Source organism: Rhineura floridana, chromosome 5 (assembly GCF_030035675.1).
Source record: "Rhineura floridana isolate rRhiFlo1 chromosome 5, rRhiFlo1.hap2, whole genome shotgun sequence".
Taxonomy (NCBI): domain Eukaryota; kingdom Metazoa; phylum Chordata; class Lepidosauria; order Squamata; family Rhineuridae; genus Rhineura; species Rhineura floridana.
In genome coordinates, this window is record NC_084484.1 from 153,436,352 (window position 1) to 153,451,576 (window position 15,225).

The following is a 15,225-nucleotide window of genomic DNA, read 5'->3' on the forward strand; positions in this document are numbered from 1 at the left end:
GCTTAAGATGAAGTAGAAAAGATGTAAGATTTCCGTGCAACAGGGATTTTTCTAGCCCCAAGATTAGTCTGGCAAATGAGTAATCAAGCTGTGGAGCCCTGAGGGGAGTTTAAGTAAAGATTTGTTCATAGTTTGCACGTGGAGGGAGGAGGCATGGAAAAGGGACAGTTTCATCACAACTCCTACAGTTCTTACTTTACTTTCTTCCTCACATATTGCCATTCAGAACCGAAATCCCATGAAAATAACTAAACAGTTACATCTATGTAGCTTAAATCTATAGAAATCCCTGAAATACTGCAGAAGTTTGATGTGTTTTCTAAGGCATTGGCTGATGTTCAACTGGTGGGTCAGGAGTACACACAACTGCACTGTGCTCTGAACTATGGGGGCACCGGTAGCACTATCACCATTTTCGTCTTTTGGGAGAGGAGCGGTGCTAAGGTTTGTTTGAATGGCATCAATGCAGAGACAGAGAAAAAAGTAGAAAGTTGGAGGGAAAAGAGGAGAAAGATGGATATGTATGTTATTTTTTTTTAATGGATCCCATGTTGCAAGTTGCAGTTAAAGGTGGCTCCCAGATTTGAATGTTCTAATGTGAGCAATAGGACTCATGATACACTTTATTTTGCTTTTGCCAGATATCAGATCATGCTGGATTGTTGGCAAAGAGATCCAAATGAAAGGCCACAATTCTCAGAGTTGGTGGAAAGATTAGGGGACTTACTTCAAGCAAACGTACAACAGGTAAGCTGCAAAATGAAGTGTGCCTCATGTTGCTGGTGCTTCAAGGAGGCTGTGGCTCAATGGTAGAGCACACACTTTGCATTCAGAAGGTTCCAGGTTCACTCCCCAGTATCTCCAGGTAGAGCTGTGAAAGGCTTCTGAGTTTGGAACATGGACAGCCATTATCAGTCAGTATAGACCATACTGAGTTGTCTGGACCAGCCGTCTTATTTGATAAAAGGCAGCGTCCTACATTCCATTTCTGAGAAGGTTCTGCGCCATGTACTTGGGGAAGTTCAGACTCCTGTCTGAAACTCTGGACAGCCACTGCTGGTCAATGTAGCCAATACTGAGCTAGTTGTAATGGTCTCAGTATAAGGCAGTTACGTGCTTCATGCTGTACAGCACTTGGGAGTTGAAATCATTCCTGCCTAGATGGCTTACAATTTGGTTCAGCAATGGCCACACTGATGTTACAGACTGGGTACAGAAATGGGGACTACACAGAGTATCCCACTAATGATAGCGGCAAAGCTCTCCTTAGTGTTAAGTGATATTGTTTCCTTTCACAACTTGATCCACAACTCAGTGCCTGGATTTATAATTCAGTATTGAACACTTTTACTTGAGACTTGGATTTATTTGGGTTTTAACAGAGCTTATTTCAAGGCTGTGAACATGTTAGTACAAATCCACAGATACAATGAGCATTCAAGCTGCAAGCTCTGCACTGTGCCTCATAGCTAGACTGTGTTGGTAATGCAAACAGGCTTGATGGGGAAGGTGTGGGGCGAGCAATGGTGTTAGCATAGCAGAACCGCTTAGGAAAAGAAGTACAAGGTCATCTTGTGGCTACACCTTTTCAGGAAAACAAAAGCATGGCACCACTTCTCCATACATATGGCCTACAAAATGTTGGTCTGTAACAGCCTTTCCCAACCTGGTGCCCTTCAAATGTTTTGGACTGTAGTTCCCATAATGCCTGATCATTGGCCATGCTGGTGGGCTGATGGGATCCCAAAACAGCTGAAGCCATCTTGGGAAAGTCTAATCTATAGGTTGACTGAAGTAACAGCAGTGCAAGTAGCAAGGTGTGTCAATGCAGCTGAAGTGTGACCCTGTGCTGACGAAGCAGGGCAGAGCCTCATATCAGAGGGAGGACTAGTCTAAGGAGCATATAAACACATGATCCCCAAGTGCTTTCTGACAAAGCACAGTCCTAACTGGGCTGTGCCATATGATGATTTGGAATATTCTGCTTTAAGATCTAGGGCCTAAACCTGATCTAGGTAGACTATTTTTTAATCTACTTCATGCTAGTGATATAATAATAATTATTATTTATTTAAATTTATATCCCACCCTTCCTCCCAGGAGCCCAGGACTGTGCACTGTTTACATACTATTCTTGTTTCCTTGATAGTTTTATACTTTTATGTATATAGGATGGCAAAGACTATATCCCTCTGAATACTAAATTATCAATGGATCCTGAATTTGATCATTCATCTCCAACTTTCCCTAATCCTCACGAGAGGGGGAATGATTTAGCACCAGCCTTGAATTATGCAAGCATCGAAAACACCGGGTAAGATGGAATACTGAGATATTTTATATATAGCAGATTATTTAATTATTTAAGGCATTTATATACCACTTAATCCTTAGCATTTCTAAATGGTCTACATAAAAATAAACCATACAAAGAACAACTAAAAATTCATCACAAAACCAAAGTGAAACCTTAAAATGCCCGCTGCAAGAACAAAGTCTTTGTCACATGTCTGAAGTTTAGCTAGGAGAGTGGATGTCTAATCTCAGCTGGGAGAGAGTTCCACAGGCTTGGACCCGCACTGAATGCATGACTTCTAGATTGATGAATGACAGTATGGATTTAGTGCTGGACATAACGATGCAGTTAGGAGAGCATTTTTAAGAACATAAAAAGATCCTGGATGACTCAGACCAAAGGTCCATCTAATCTGTTCTCTGAAGTAGCCAACAGGATGCCTCTGGGAAGTCCACAAGAAGGTTTTGAAAGCAGTAGCCTTCCCTCACTAGCACATCCTAGCAACTAGCATTCAGCAACACACTGCCTCTGAATATCAGTGCCTCATAGTCACTGACAGACCTCTCCATGAATTAATCTAATCCTCTTTTAAACCCATCTAAACCCACTTACCTGAGAGTAACCCCCATAGAATTTAACAGGCCTTAGTTCTTGGTAGACATGGTTAGGATTGAGCTATAAAGCCAGAGGCCTTCACCACATCATTTTGACTGAACTTTCATCTATCTTTGTAATACAAGGCAAATGTTTAAGCATTATAGGGCTCTTTTGAGGCAGAAATGGAACGTGTGTGACTGATTACACACACACTTTCCATAGGCGTCATCAGAGGTGCTTTTTGTTTTTCTTCCTAAAGAATTTTGCCTGCTCAACTGCTTGCCTCCTATATCAGCGAAGTTGGCCCAGTGGAAAACTTTATCCTTTCGCTTCTTTTCTGTAGAATATATAGTAATCTCAGAGTAATTTTGCATGTGGTGTGAGTAGGAAGGAAACTAATTTCACTCCAGACTTTGCAATTAGGTTTCTTGTAATAAACCTGTCATATCATCTGGATCATCCCCCTATTTTCTACAGAGAAGTCAAGCTAAGTTTAATGGAACTACTTTGGAGGAAACAGGCTGCAGATTGTATCCATTTATCCTTTCAAACCTTGATAGCTGTCAAGTACATTAACAGTACAATCCTGCACATGTAGACATTCGTACAATTGTGCTTGAAGTCTCTCATTCTTCCCCCATGAATCTATTAGATTTTAAAAATTTGAGCTAAGCAAGATTTGCCATTTGTCAAATAGGTTTTCCACTAATACTTGACAGCTTTACAGCTATAATTAATTTTTAAGTATACATTCCTTTTTACATCTTGGCCCAAGTTATTTGTGACTTAAGTCTCATTGAAAGCAGTAATACTTCACTTTGTCTTACTGACTAAGTGTGGTGATAAAGGATAGGGTGCCGTTCTGTAAAATCAAAGTGATATTAATATTGTATTTCAAATTACACTTTAAAAAGACAGATCAATAGGCTGCTCCTTCTTGAGGCTGATGTAGAGTGACCCTGTGCCATTAGCGCAAAGGTGGTTTTTGTGTGGCAAGCAAGACATCTTCACTAGAACATATATCATGCCCTTTGATATGCCAGCAAGGGTTAAAACAGGGGAGTGGAATTGCATCTGGCTGAAGGATGGCATCTAATAGTGGCCAATCCTCCACGGCCCCTTTGACAGGTAGGTCAGGCTGCAAAGGTGCGGGGAACCTTTGACCCTCCAGATGTTGCTGAAGTACAACTCCCACCATCCCTGGCCATTGGTCAAGCTTGCTAGGGCTGATGGGTTCTGCAACATGTGGAGGGCCAAAGGTCCCCCACTCCTGCTTTACAGCCCTGGCTCTTCCTTTTTATCCACGGCTGGGACTCAAGTCAAGCCAGTTACAAAGAAGCACACTTAAGAGTGCACCCGATTCTGCTTCCTTTAGCCATGGCTCGAGGTTTCAAATGGAAGCTTGACCTTTCCCATGTCTGACATTGTATATGATGTCGGGCCAGAGAAAGCTGGGTGTGGCTAGCCCAAAATGTTCTGGCAGGCCCATGAGCTAGAGGTTCCCCACCCCAAGTTACAAGAACTGCCTTGCTGGATTTGAGTAACTGCTGAAGTTGAGCATTTCATTTCCAGCAGCAGCCAATGCCTGTAAGCATCTCATGGATTGGGTACACACAGGATAACCCCTTGGCAGGATTGAGCTGCATAGGCAGCAACATTACAGCAACAGTAAAATGAAGACACCCATTATCTCGAATGGAGTTTGTGACATTTCCCTTCCTCACTATAAAAAGAGATATACAAAGTTAGAGTACGTTCATGCTGTCACCAATGTTCAGGTGTTCACAAGCAGGAAGAATACAAAACAGCACAATGTAGTTTGTTGCCCATATATAGTTCATTTTGAGATCATCCAACAAGCTCTTTCTTCTGCCTGCTTTTTAAGGAGCTACGTTAATGCCTTCAGAATGAAGCTGCCCCAGAAAGTCAAGACCTTTGAGGAACTTTCACCCAAAGACGAACTAGGACACAATGTAAGTCACAAACTTAACTTCTTAACATGTGTGGTGTGAGGTTTGCTCTTTTAGAGTCAATCTTGTGTTGCTGAGCTGAAGAGAAATAAATATTAGACAGGCACCATCTCTGTTATCTTTTCAGCACCTATTGAAGACCTTCCTCTTTCAACAAGCCTTTTAAGTTGAGACCTATCCCAGTCTGCGTCTGTGTTGGAATTACTTTTTAATATTGTTTTAACTTTTGTTTTTGATGCGAGGGTGGAAGATTCTCTCTCTCTCTCTCTCTCTCTCTCTCACACACACACACACACTCTCACACTCACTCAGTCACACTCACTCACTCACTCCCCCCCTCCTTTGTGGACATTCTCCTTCAGGATGGCCTGATGTGGAAACAGCAGCTTATTTTGTGGTATGAATTTGTTTTGGCCTCTTCAAGAGTGACATGTTTCAAATTAGCATTGCTTATTAATTAGCAAAGTGCTCAACAGTGTTATGTGCAATGTATTTGTGTGGAGAGGGGAAGCTGCAGGGACCTCCAGGCGAGATGCAGCACACATTCCCCCCACCATTGCTAGTTTTTTTTTTTTTAGTCACACTAGAATGTGACAGAATGTTGGGAATTGGCTTATTTTCTCGTTCATGCAATTTATATTCAATCCTTCCTCCAGGGACCTCAATATGGAGAGGACCCAAGTCTGATTTAAGGAAAAAGGGGGGGTGGTGAGCAAGAACTGCAATAAAGGCATGGGAACTGTAGTAGCTGGGTGGAAAATGGGGATTTTAATATAAGCCAGAGAAGAACTGGGGGTACACAAACCTTACCACTTTTTTGAAGCAGGCATTTGTGCCCATGAAAGCTTGTATCTGAGTCTCAACTCAGATGTATAGAAAAATTAAGCCATAATGATAAATGCTGGATAAAAAGCACAGTCCCTTTTTATTTCAAAATATTTTGTTGGTTTCAAACTATTAAATTTATGTCAACCAAACAGAATTTATCAACTTAACCATTTATCCCTTTTTTGCACATAACTACAGCACATTTTTACCACTGCTGATACACCACTTTTCTTATAGCTGGCGTAAGGCTTGTTCACACATTACACTGAACACAGCTACAAGCAATCTCTACACATATACAAGTATTCGTGTACGAATACTTGTTCATTTGTATAGTTTAACTATTTTGTACAGGCTGTATGATTGTTGAATGTTGCATATGAATAACCGTACAAGTGTACAGCTCAATTCTTACTATACAGATTGTAGTCATTTAATGTAACATGTGAACGCCCCTATATTGTTGTGCTTTTACCAAAAAGTCAATTTTGAGTAATATTAATGATGGGTTACTCAAGGTAGGTGCATCACTGTCATAAACTCAGGCACACAAAGAACAGAGTGGTACTACTGGAGCTGTATTCTCTTTCAGGATTACCAAGCAGACAGTGGGACGGTGCTACCTTTGGAAGAGCTGAAGCGTTGTACGTGGACAGGCAGCAAACAAAAGCAAACCTTATTTGGGTATGCGAGTCCAGCCCACACATTGTGTTCATTCACAGACTATGGATACAACTAGGCAAAGTGGGAACATTTGCCAGGAATCTAATTGGACCTGTTACACTGGGGGAGAGAGGGATTTAACCTTTTCCCATGTCATTTTTCTGAGCAAAAACACTTCCTCCACTTCTTCTGTTTGCTCCATGGGACAAAACATACAAGGACCACTTCCTAACTGTTAGAGCCATATGACAATGGAACCAATTACCTAGAGAGGTAGTGGGCTCTCTGACACTAGAGGCGGTCAAGAGGCAGTTGGACAGCCATCTGCTGGGAATGCTTTGATTTGGATTCCTGCATTGTGCAGGGGGTTGGACTTGATGGCCTTATAGGACCCTTACAACTCTACTATTCTATGATTCTATGGTATGCCTTGCCCCATGCAGCAAATAGTGTGGGGGGGATTTTATCATGAAAATGGCACAAGGAGAAAGGATTAAATCTCATCTCCCCCCAGTACTGCAATCCTAGTTGAATTTGGTTCCTGCCTTGTGGTTGAACATTTTACTGTAGCAAATGCAAGCTGATGCAATATACAATAATTGGCCACATTATTGAGCAGTGGATGGGGGCAGGGGAGTTTGTTCTTGGTGCTCAAGGCAGCTTTCCAGCAGACATACAGCAAGGGCGGCTCAGTCTGAGGGCACATATTTCCTCCTTCCCTTTCATGACTCAGCGTAGCATAATCCGTTTGAGACTGAAGGGCTCAGGATACTAAAATGGCAACATGACAATGGAGGGATGCAGGAGCATTATTTCTCTTCCTGCCCTCCACCATTTTATGTTAGCCACCTTCCTCTGCCTGACTCCTGTCTAGGGAATAAGGGCTTGCCAGTGAAAAGGCTGTACTAATAGGAATTATTTTAAGCAGTGAAGGGGCATTAAGGAAGTTGGTCAGGCTTGCTGTTTAAAAAAAGAATGGATGAGTCTTATTTAGGGTATGAGAAATCCTAGTTTCAGTTCCCAAACAAGTTCATGCTCTATGGCAATGGTAGGGAATTTTTTGGCTGTTGTTGGGCTCCAGCTTTCATCAGCCCCAGCCAGCATGTCTAGCGAGCAGGGGTGATGGGAGCTGTATAATAACAAGCAGCCAAGCTACAGCTGTTGTGATCTGGCACAGGTTAGCCTCAATAATCCATACTCTAACAACTTTCTGTATAGACTACTGCAATGAACCTATGGGGAGCATCCCTCAAAGATCATCTGGAAGCTGTGACTGGTACAGAACTATTCAGGCTGGTTGCTATAGGTTGTAGCTCAACAGCATCATACCACTCCAATCTTGAAAGTGCTACACTGGCTGACAGTGAGCTACTGGGCCAATTCATAGTGGTGATCTTAGCATATAAAGCTAGACGACTTGGAGCCCAGATACTCAAAGAAGCAACTTTCCCAATACCTCCTGACCTGAGCCCTATGGTCAGCTCAAGAGGCCCTTCTTGTGGTCTGTTGGCAGGGCAGTGACATCATACAGGACATCCTTAGTGGCAGTGCCCCATTTAGAAAATCCCTCCTGAGTGATATTCAGTTGTCCTCCAAATTAGCTCTATTTAAGCACAAGTCCTGGGCTCCTGCTGGGAGGAAGGGCAGGATATAAATCAAATAATAAATAAATAAACAATACGTTTAAAACATATCTATTTGTCCAGACTTTAGGCTCTTAAGTTGATGATATTTACTCTGGAGCAGAGGATGTCGATTATTTATTGGTGCTGACTTGTGTTTAATATTTTTTTGAAAAAAGAAATTAGGCTGTTTTTATTGTATATTTTTATAGTTTATGTTCTATGTTGTGATCCACCTTGTCCTCCTATATTGGAGAAAGAGCATGGTATAAGAACAAAACTCTCTTCGCTCACTAACCCCTCCCTCCGCTCACCGACTAGGGACTCCCAAACACACACAAAAACAGGTCACTCTCCCCTCCCCGGATTGCTAAGCTTCCTCTTCTCATCCCCCCAAAATGGGTTGCTAAGCCTCCTCTTCCTTTTAGACCTTCTCCTGTGAAGAGGAGGGAGATGGTCAGCTGAGGCAAACAACACAGGAAAAGTGGGGAGCAGCCAGGGCAGCACCTCGGTAACTGTTCACCTGTCCTGTTGCTTCTGTTCTCCTTGCCTTCTATTCTGAGGCTGTGAGGTTGGGGGGGGGCAGCAGAGCAGAATGGTTGATGAGGAGCTACACCAGGCTGTCCTGACTTGTCCTCTGTAGCTTGGTCAGGCTGCCTCACTCTCCCTTTTTGCTTGCTTGCCTCATGTCACCTTGTTCACCCACTGATCTGCCATCCTTTCTTCCCTCATACCCACCACAAGCCTGCCCCCCTGCCCCCATGGAATGCTGCCGTCAGGAGATGTTGACCTGGTGTTTGGTGGGGTGAAGTTGCCCCTACAGGACCAGGTCCGCAGCCTCGGGGTTGTTCTTGATTCCAAGCTGTCCATGGAGGCTCAGATTTCGGCTGTGAGCCGGGCAGCTTGGTATCAATTACACCTTATACGTAGGCTGCAACCCTACCTCCCTGTTCAACAGCTCCCGCTCGTAGTGCATGCCCTGGTCACCTCTCGATTGGACTACTGTAATGCGCTCTACGTGGGGTTACCCTTGAAAATGACCCGGAAATTACAGCTTATACAGAATGCGGCGGCGTGCTTACTTACCAACAGCCGCCGACGGAATCACATCACGCCAGTGTTGTTTGACCTACACTGGCTGCCGGTTGTTTTCCGGGCCCGATTCAAGGTGTTGGTTTTAACCTTTAAAACCCTGTACGGTTTCGGCCCAGCTTACCTGAAAGTGCGCCTCCACCGCCACCAATTATGCCGCCCAACTAGATCAGCCCACACAAGGCCTTCTCTCAATCCCTCCAACCAAAACAGTTAGGTTGGTGGGTACTAGGGAGAAGGCCTTTTCTGTGGTGGCCCCCACTCTCTGGAACTCCCTCCCATATGATCTTCGACATGCCCCTTCCCTAGATGTATTCCGCAAGGCCCTGAAGACGTGGCTATTCCAGCAAGCCTTTGAGGTCATTGGGTAAATCACCATGATTCTGTCATTTATCGTATGTTGTTATTATAATTGCTTTTATATGTATTGATGACTGTCCAGTATTTTATCTATTGTTATTAATGTGATTACATCTGTTATTATTGTATTTTATCTCTTTTAATGTACGTCGCCTAGAGTGGCTAATTGCCAGATAGGCGACAAACGAATTAATTATTATTATTATTATTACAAAAATATTATATGTCTATAAGTTCCCATCCCTGTTCCACATGAAAGAGGAAGAAAGCACCTTTCATGGAGGATTGGTCTAGCAATGGCTATTAATTGCAACTGCTAAACTGAACCTCTTTGTAGAGACGTCAGCTGCTATGGACTAACAGAGGCTCTTTCCGTGATTGCCTTCATGCATGTCTTAGCTATCTTTTGTGAATTTATCTAAGTTTTTTTTTTAAGGTTATCTAATTTAGGGGCCATCAGCACAGCTTGTGGTGGGGAATTCTAGCAATTCATAGAGTATATTTAGGAAGACTTCAAACTTTTTGTTTTCAGTAGGTATTTCTCTCAATAGGCTATTAGAGCTGCTCTTACTTACTGTAATTTTATTTTACATTTATGAAATTCATCAAATGTGTGTGTTGTAATATCTTTGTCAGCATCTCCAAGATATTATTATCCATCAAGAGAGAGAAAGAGTGTGTACGTGTGTGTATGGAGGTACCTTGAAGGCTGGAAACTGAAGTTGGTCCAGATGTAGTAGTTTGGCTGCTGGTTGGACTAAGCTGCAGTGATATAAACACATTCTGAGCTAAAAGAACTTTACTGGCTTCTGAGCACAATAATGCACAGTGGTAGTTTTAAACTTTAGAAGCCCTAGGCAGCTTGGATCTACTTACTGTGTCTTCAAGTCCCAGACTGGTGACTACACAGGTCTGGAGAGCCTTCTGGCTAAGAGCTGGTCTAACTAAACTGGGCAGGCTGTGCACATCAAACACACTCATTAGGGATTATCTCCTAGATGGTAGAAGTACATTTATTGCACCCAGCCTGGGGCTGGGAGAGGCCTGTACTCCAGCATTGAGCTACTGCTGTCTTGAGGGTTTAATTTTATTAGTATTTTAATTGGGATATTAGATCCTTAACAGTATTTTATGTAATTTGTATTAGGTGAATGGACTGATAGAAGCCTAATAATGGTGTATAATTCTATTTTTTAAAAAAATACATGGCTAAGAACCAGCCATTTATATTTATCATGCATCTAATGCAGATTTGCTTTTGCTTACAGCCTCCGATCTGGCAGCCGAAGCAAGGAGTCTATCCTGTCAGAGACAACGAAGCCAAAGGTTTACAGTTTCAGCTGCAGTCATATCAGTGAAGTGACTCTGCCATTTAGTTGTGGCATCACCTGGGAAGGGAAGCCTACACAGGGTTTCCCTCCTCCCAGCTATAATTCTGTGGTTCGATATTCCACTCCACCAGTTTAGCAAGCAAGGACTTTGAACGACTGAGAGCAGCTGCTCCTCGACTGAGTTGCATCTCTCCACTATCATCATTGAAAACATTGAATAGTCCTTGCTGCTGCCCATAGATCCAACACCATCTCTGTAGAGAACAGAGAATTATTTCTGTGAACCACCAAGAACAACCCCACACACCGCATCAACTGTAGCACTATGCAACAGTAGGAATGCAATAACTATACAAATGTAATAAAGGAGAGGGGGCTTACTGTAGGGGGGATCCTCTGTGCTGTTTCTTCCCCACTGCCTAATTACAAATTCTTGCACGGGTCTCATGCAACACAATGGAAGGGTAGTGAAATTAACTAGACCAGAAGCTATTTCTAGCCTACTTAATTATATCCCTAAGCGAGCGAGCCCACCCTTTTAGTCTACATGCACAATTTTTCTGCTTTATACCCATTTTGCAGTTGGCTTCTGGGGAATAGTTTCTGCTTTTTAAAGGTAGTGTTTAAATATAGCAAAAATAGTTCAAGCAGATAACATAATGAAGACACAAAAATGGTTTTATACCACTTCAACTAGTATGGCTCTCCCTCAAAAAATACTAAGTTCGGTAAAGGTTCAGAAGAGGGCAACCAGAATGATCAAGGGGATGGAGCGACTCCCTTACGAGGAAAGGTTGCAGCATTTGGGGCTTTTTAGTTTAGAGAAAAGGCGGGTCAGAGGAGACATGATAGAAGTGTATAAAATTATGCATGGCATTGAGAAAGTGGATAGAGAAAAGTTCTTCTCCCTCTCTCATAATACTACAACTCGTGGACATTCAAAGAAGCTGAATGTTGGAAGATTCAGGACAGACAAAAGGAAGTACTTCTTTACTCAGCGCATAGTTAAACTATGGAATTTGCTCCCACAAGATGCAGTAATGGCCACCAGCTTGGACGGCTTTAAAAGATTAGACAAATTCATGGAGGACAGGGCTATCAATGGCTACTAGCCGTGATGGCTGTGCTGTGCCACCCTAGTCAGAGGCAGCATGCTTCTGAAAACCAGTTGCCGGAAGCCTCAGGAGGGGAGAGTGTTCTTGCACTCGGGTCCTGCTTGCGGGCTTCCCCCAGGCACCTGGTTGGCCCCTGTGAGAACAGGATGCTGGACTAGATGGGCCACTGGCCTGATCCAGCACTTATGTTCTTATGTTCTTATTGAAACCTCTCCCTATTCTTCCCTCCAGAACTTCTAAGAAGAGGGAATGGCTATCAAAACAGACTTATGTCTAAACATACAATTGTGAATGGTCTGGTAGAGAACAGGATTAGGGTTGCAAAGGAATTCAAGGAGCAATACATTAGTAACACTTTAAATTTAACTAAAGCAATCAAATACACAGAGTAGGATTAGGACATGTTATTCCTTCAGCAGCTGTTTCTATGTGCAGCCCTCACAAAGCAGAACTCTGGGGCACAAGAATTGCTGCACTGATGGAGACCAAGGAGGACCTCTCACAGCATACTAGTAGTATAAAGCAATCCCACAACACTGGAAACTGCCACCATTTACAAAATGCAGCCCAATGTTGTTGTAGCCAATGGAAATGGAAAGGTGGGGGCAAGGTTAGAAAAGATATGTACAATATCCAAGGGGCATTTTGGTCACCACTGCTATCCCTGCAGTCCTGTAAGCACACTGCCATTTTGCCATCACATTACTCAAAAGTGCAGAATTTGGTATTGAGGATGGAATGCAACAGTGTGAGAATTTCAGCTGCCACTTAACGTTACTTGTCCTCACAGTTGCAAACAGGCTTGAAACTTTGCAGTTGACACACAAACTAAAATTTCAAAACCATACAGTGCAGGGAGGGGAGGGGGAACATGGCAGCTAGGACCCGTTCACTGCAGAGCTCTTTACCTTGTAGTTAATGGAAGCAGCATGTAAATATGCACAAAGTTGTTGATTAAACACATGCTACAGAATCCACATTTTCTCGATACAATATTTGGGATTCCTGCCATAGTATCTTAGTATTTTCTACGAGAAAATACAGAGTTCTGTATGCATCTGTTATATTATACTGTGCTTTTATACTCTAGTTGCAAGTGACCATATAGGCAGAAGGTGTTAGCCCAAGCTACTGTAGTTAATTGACAGTCAGTGTCCAGCTACAGCTGTGCATTCTGAAATACCTATTGAATTTTGTGTTGCTGCTGCCGCTGCTATCACAACTACAGCATTTATTTAGTGCTAAGAGTGTGCTGCTAGGTTCATTTTGCTAAGGGGTAGGTAGTTATAGTGGTGAACCATTGCTTTGGTTGACCAGTATGGCTACCCTACAAAAAGCAGCTAATAGCAGTCATGCAGTTCCAGTGAAAGCAATGAAATTTAAGTTAGTTCTGTCAAAACTTGAGCCATTGGTTTCAATGGCAGTTTGTCACAATCAACCTCCACTGGGTTGAGGTCAATAGATTTAAGAGTGTTTGGGTGGAGGAGGATTTTAGAACATTCGGCTTCTAAAAACTGCAAGTCTGTAATCTTTGTGCTCTCTCTTCAGATAGAACATCAGACAACTCTTCAGACATTATTCTCTTAGTAAAGCCAGTGGAAGAGAGCCAGTGCGGCATAGTGGTTAAGGTGTTGGACTATGGGTTCGAATCCCCACATAGCCATGAAGCTCACTGGGTGACCTTGGCCCAGTCACTGCCTCTCAGCCTCATGAAAACCCTATTCATAGGGTCGCCATAAGTCGGAATCAACTTGAAGGCAGTACATTTACATTACAAAGCCAGTGGAGGTTGGAAGAGATGAGGAGTGGGAGGGCTGGGTTCATTATCAAGTAGGGCATCAATATTATTATTAAAATCTAATGCTTTTAATGAAACCTTTTTTAAAAAAAACAAATTTAAAAAGCATTCTTTAAAATGAGCTTTACTATGGAAAACGGTGTAAATATCTTGTGCCTTAACTTTTAAAATCTATTTTTACATAGGCTTCATAAAGTTTCAAAATACAATTTGGTAACAAGCTTCATTTGTGAGACTATTGTTCTGCTTGTGTTCATCTATAATTTATCTATAATACTTAAGAAGTATCTCATAGAATTGACCAGTCTTGGTTTGGAGCAGAAATGTCAAATAGCATTTTGATGCAGTAGCCAAAATATTTGTCAAGACTTGTCAGAAGACAGACTTTATTTCAAGGGTGATAAATACATGGTAAGTCATTGGTAGGGTGGTAAAGGGATGCTTCTTCATTCTGTGATCATTGCACCTTTCTAACAAGTTCACACATGCATGTTCTTCTCCATGATCTGTATATAGTCACATGCATAAAATTCTGCACTTGCCCAGGGCATCATTCAGATCCTCCTAGGGTTTTAGCATGTGGGTTCTGATAGCAGAATACCCCCCTAGCCTAATACACATCGGGGGCATGACCCATGCCCTCTATCTTCCTTCAATTAGAACAGCACCAGCATCAAGATGAACTTTTCTGTCTGGATGAGAGCACAAAGTAGACATCTGTTCCTAACTTGGTTGAAGTCAAAGCACCTCAGCGCAGAAGTTACCAGAAATTTCATTCCATCCCAACAGAAAAAGAGGGACATAAGCCAGACAATATGGACAGAAGTCCTACTCCACAGCAACCCTGATCTCCCCATATGGCCAACTACAGGACATGCATGTTGGCCTATGAATTCTTTCTTTGGGAAAAGCTCTCTCCATTCCTGGATCATTTTCCATGGGTTAAACATGAGCTCTATTCCAAAATGAGACATTCCAACTTGTCAAATAGCCTGCTAACTTTGCTGTGGATCCAGAAGCTGTCAATCTCAGGCATCATGCGGGCTCCAATCAGCCTCAACACCTGATGAAAGTTGGCCTTGCACAGGAAAACTCCCATTTGATGCTGACACTCTCTGGTGTCTCGATTGTGGACACTAACAAACAAGTCCAGCAACTGAAGTTCACAGTGAGGCCAATGGGCCTGCTGTCACAAGGCTCCTTCTGTTCAAAACCTAGGTGTTGGTCTCACAGTTCCTGCCATCAACACATACAGCCACCCAACAAATACAGTTGATTGGCACAATCTTCAACTCCTGATGTTTCTAGGACTTCTTCCCTCTCTAAAGGATGAATGTCCTGTTCACCAGATGGGTGCTGTATTCTCTACCGCTCCTCCAGCATTGTGCTGCCTTTCAGCTACTTTTCAACCCGATGGTGGCGGGCACTTCCATAGCACTCTTGGCCAAGCTTCATGAGGTTACTGCGATGTTGATGCCTAGATAAGTGTTCCACCCTCCACCTAATCCACAAGTGAAGCCCTTATAGCCAACTCCTTGGACTCCAGAAACCAA

General features: G+C 42.8%; 1 protein-coding gene across 2 annotated transcripts in view; it reads left to right on the forward strand.

The window, feature by feature from the left end:
• FLT1 (fms related receptor tyrosine kinase 1) overlaps window positions 1-13,808 on the forward strand; it is a 184,498-nt gene extending 170,690 nt beyond the window's left edge. Inside the window, exons 26-30 of one of the 2 annotated variants that reach the window (XM_061628494.1) lie at window positions 642-747; window positions 2,172-2,314; window positions 4,779-4,866; window positions 6,284-6,375; window positions 10,697-13,808. In XM_061628494.1, coding sequence (XP_061484478.1) covers window positions 642-747; window positions 2,172-2,314; window positions 4,779-4,866; window positions 6,284-6,375; window positions 10,697-10,895 — 628 coding nt within the window. In that variant the 3' untranslated portion in view covers window positions 10,896-13,808. The remainder of the gene's footprint in view (window positions 1-641; window positions 748-2,171; window positions 2,315-4,778; window positions 4,867-6,283; window positions 6,376-10,696) is intronic. The other variant, XM_061628495.1, reaches the window with a different exon arrangement.
• Window positions 13,809-15,225: the final 1,417 nt, after the last annotated feature.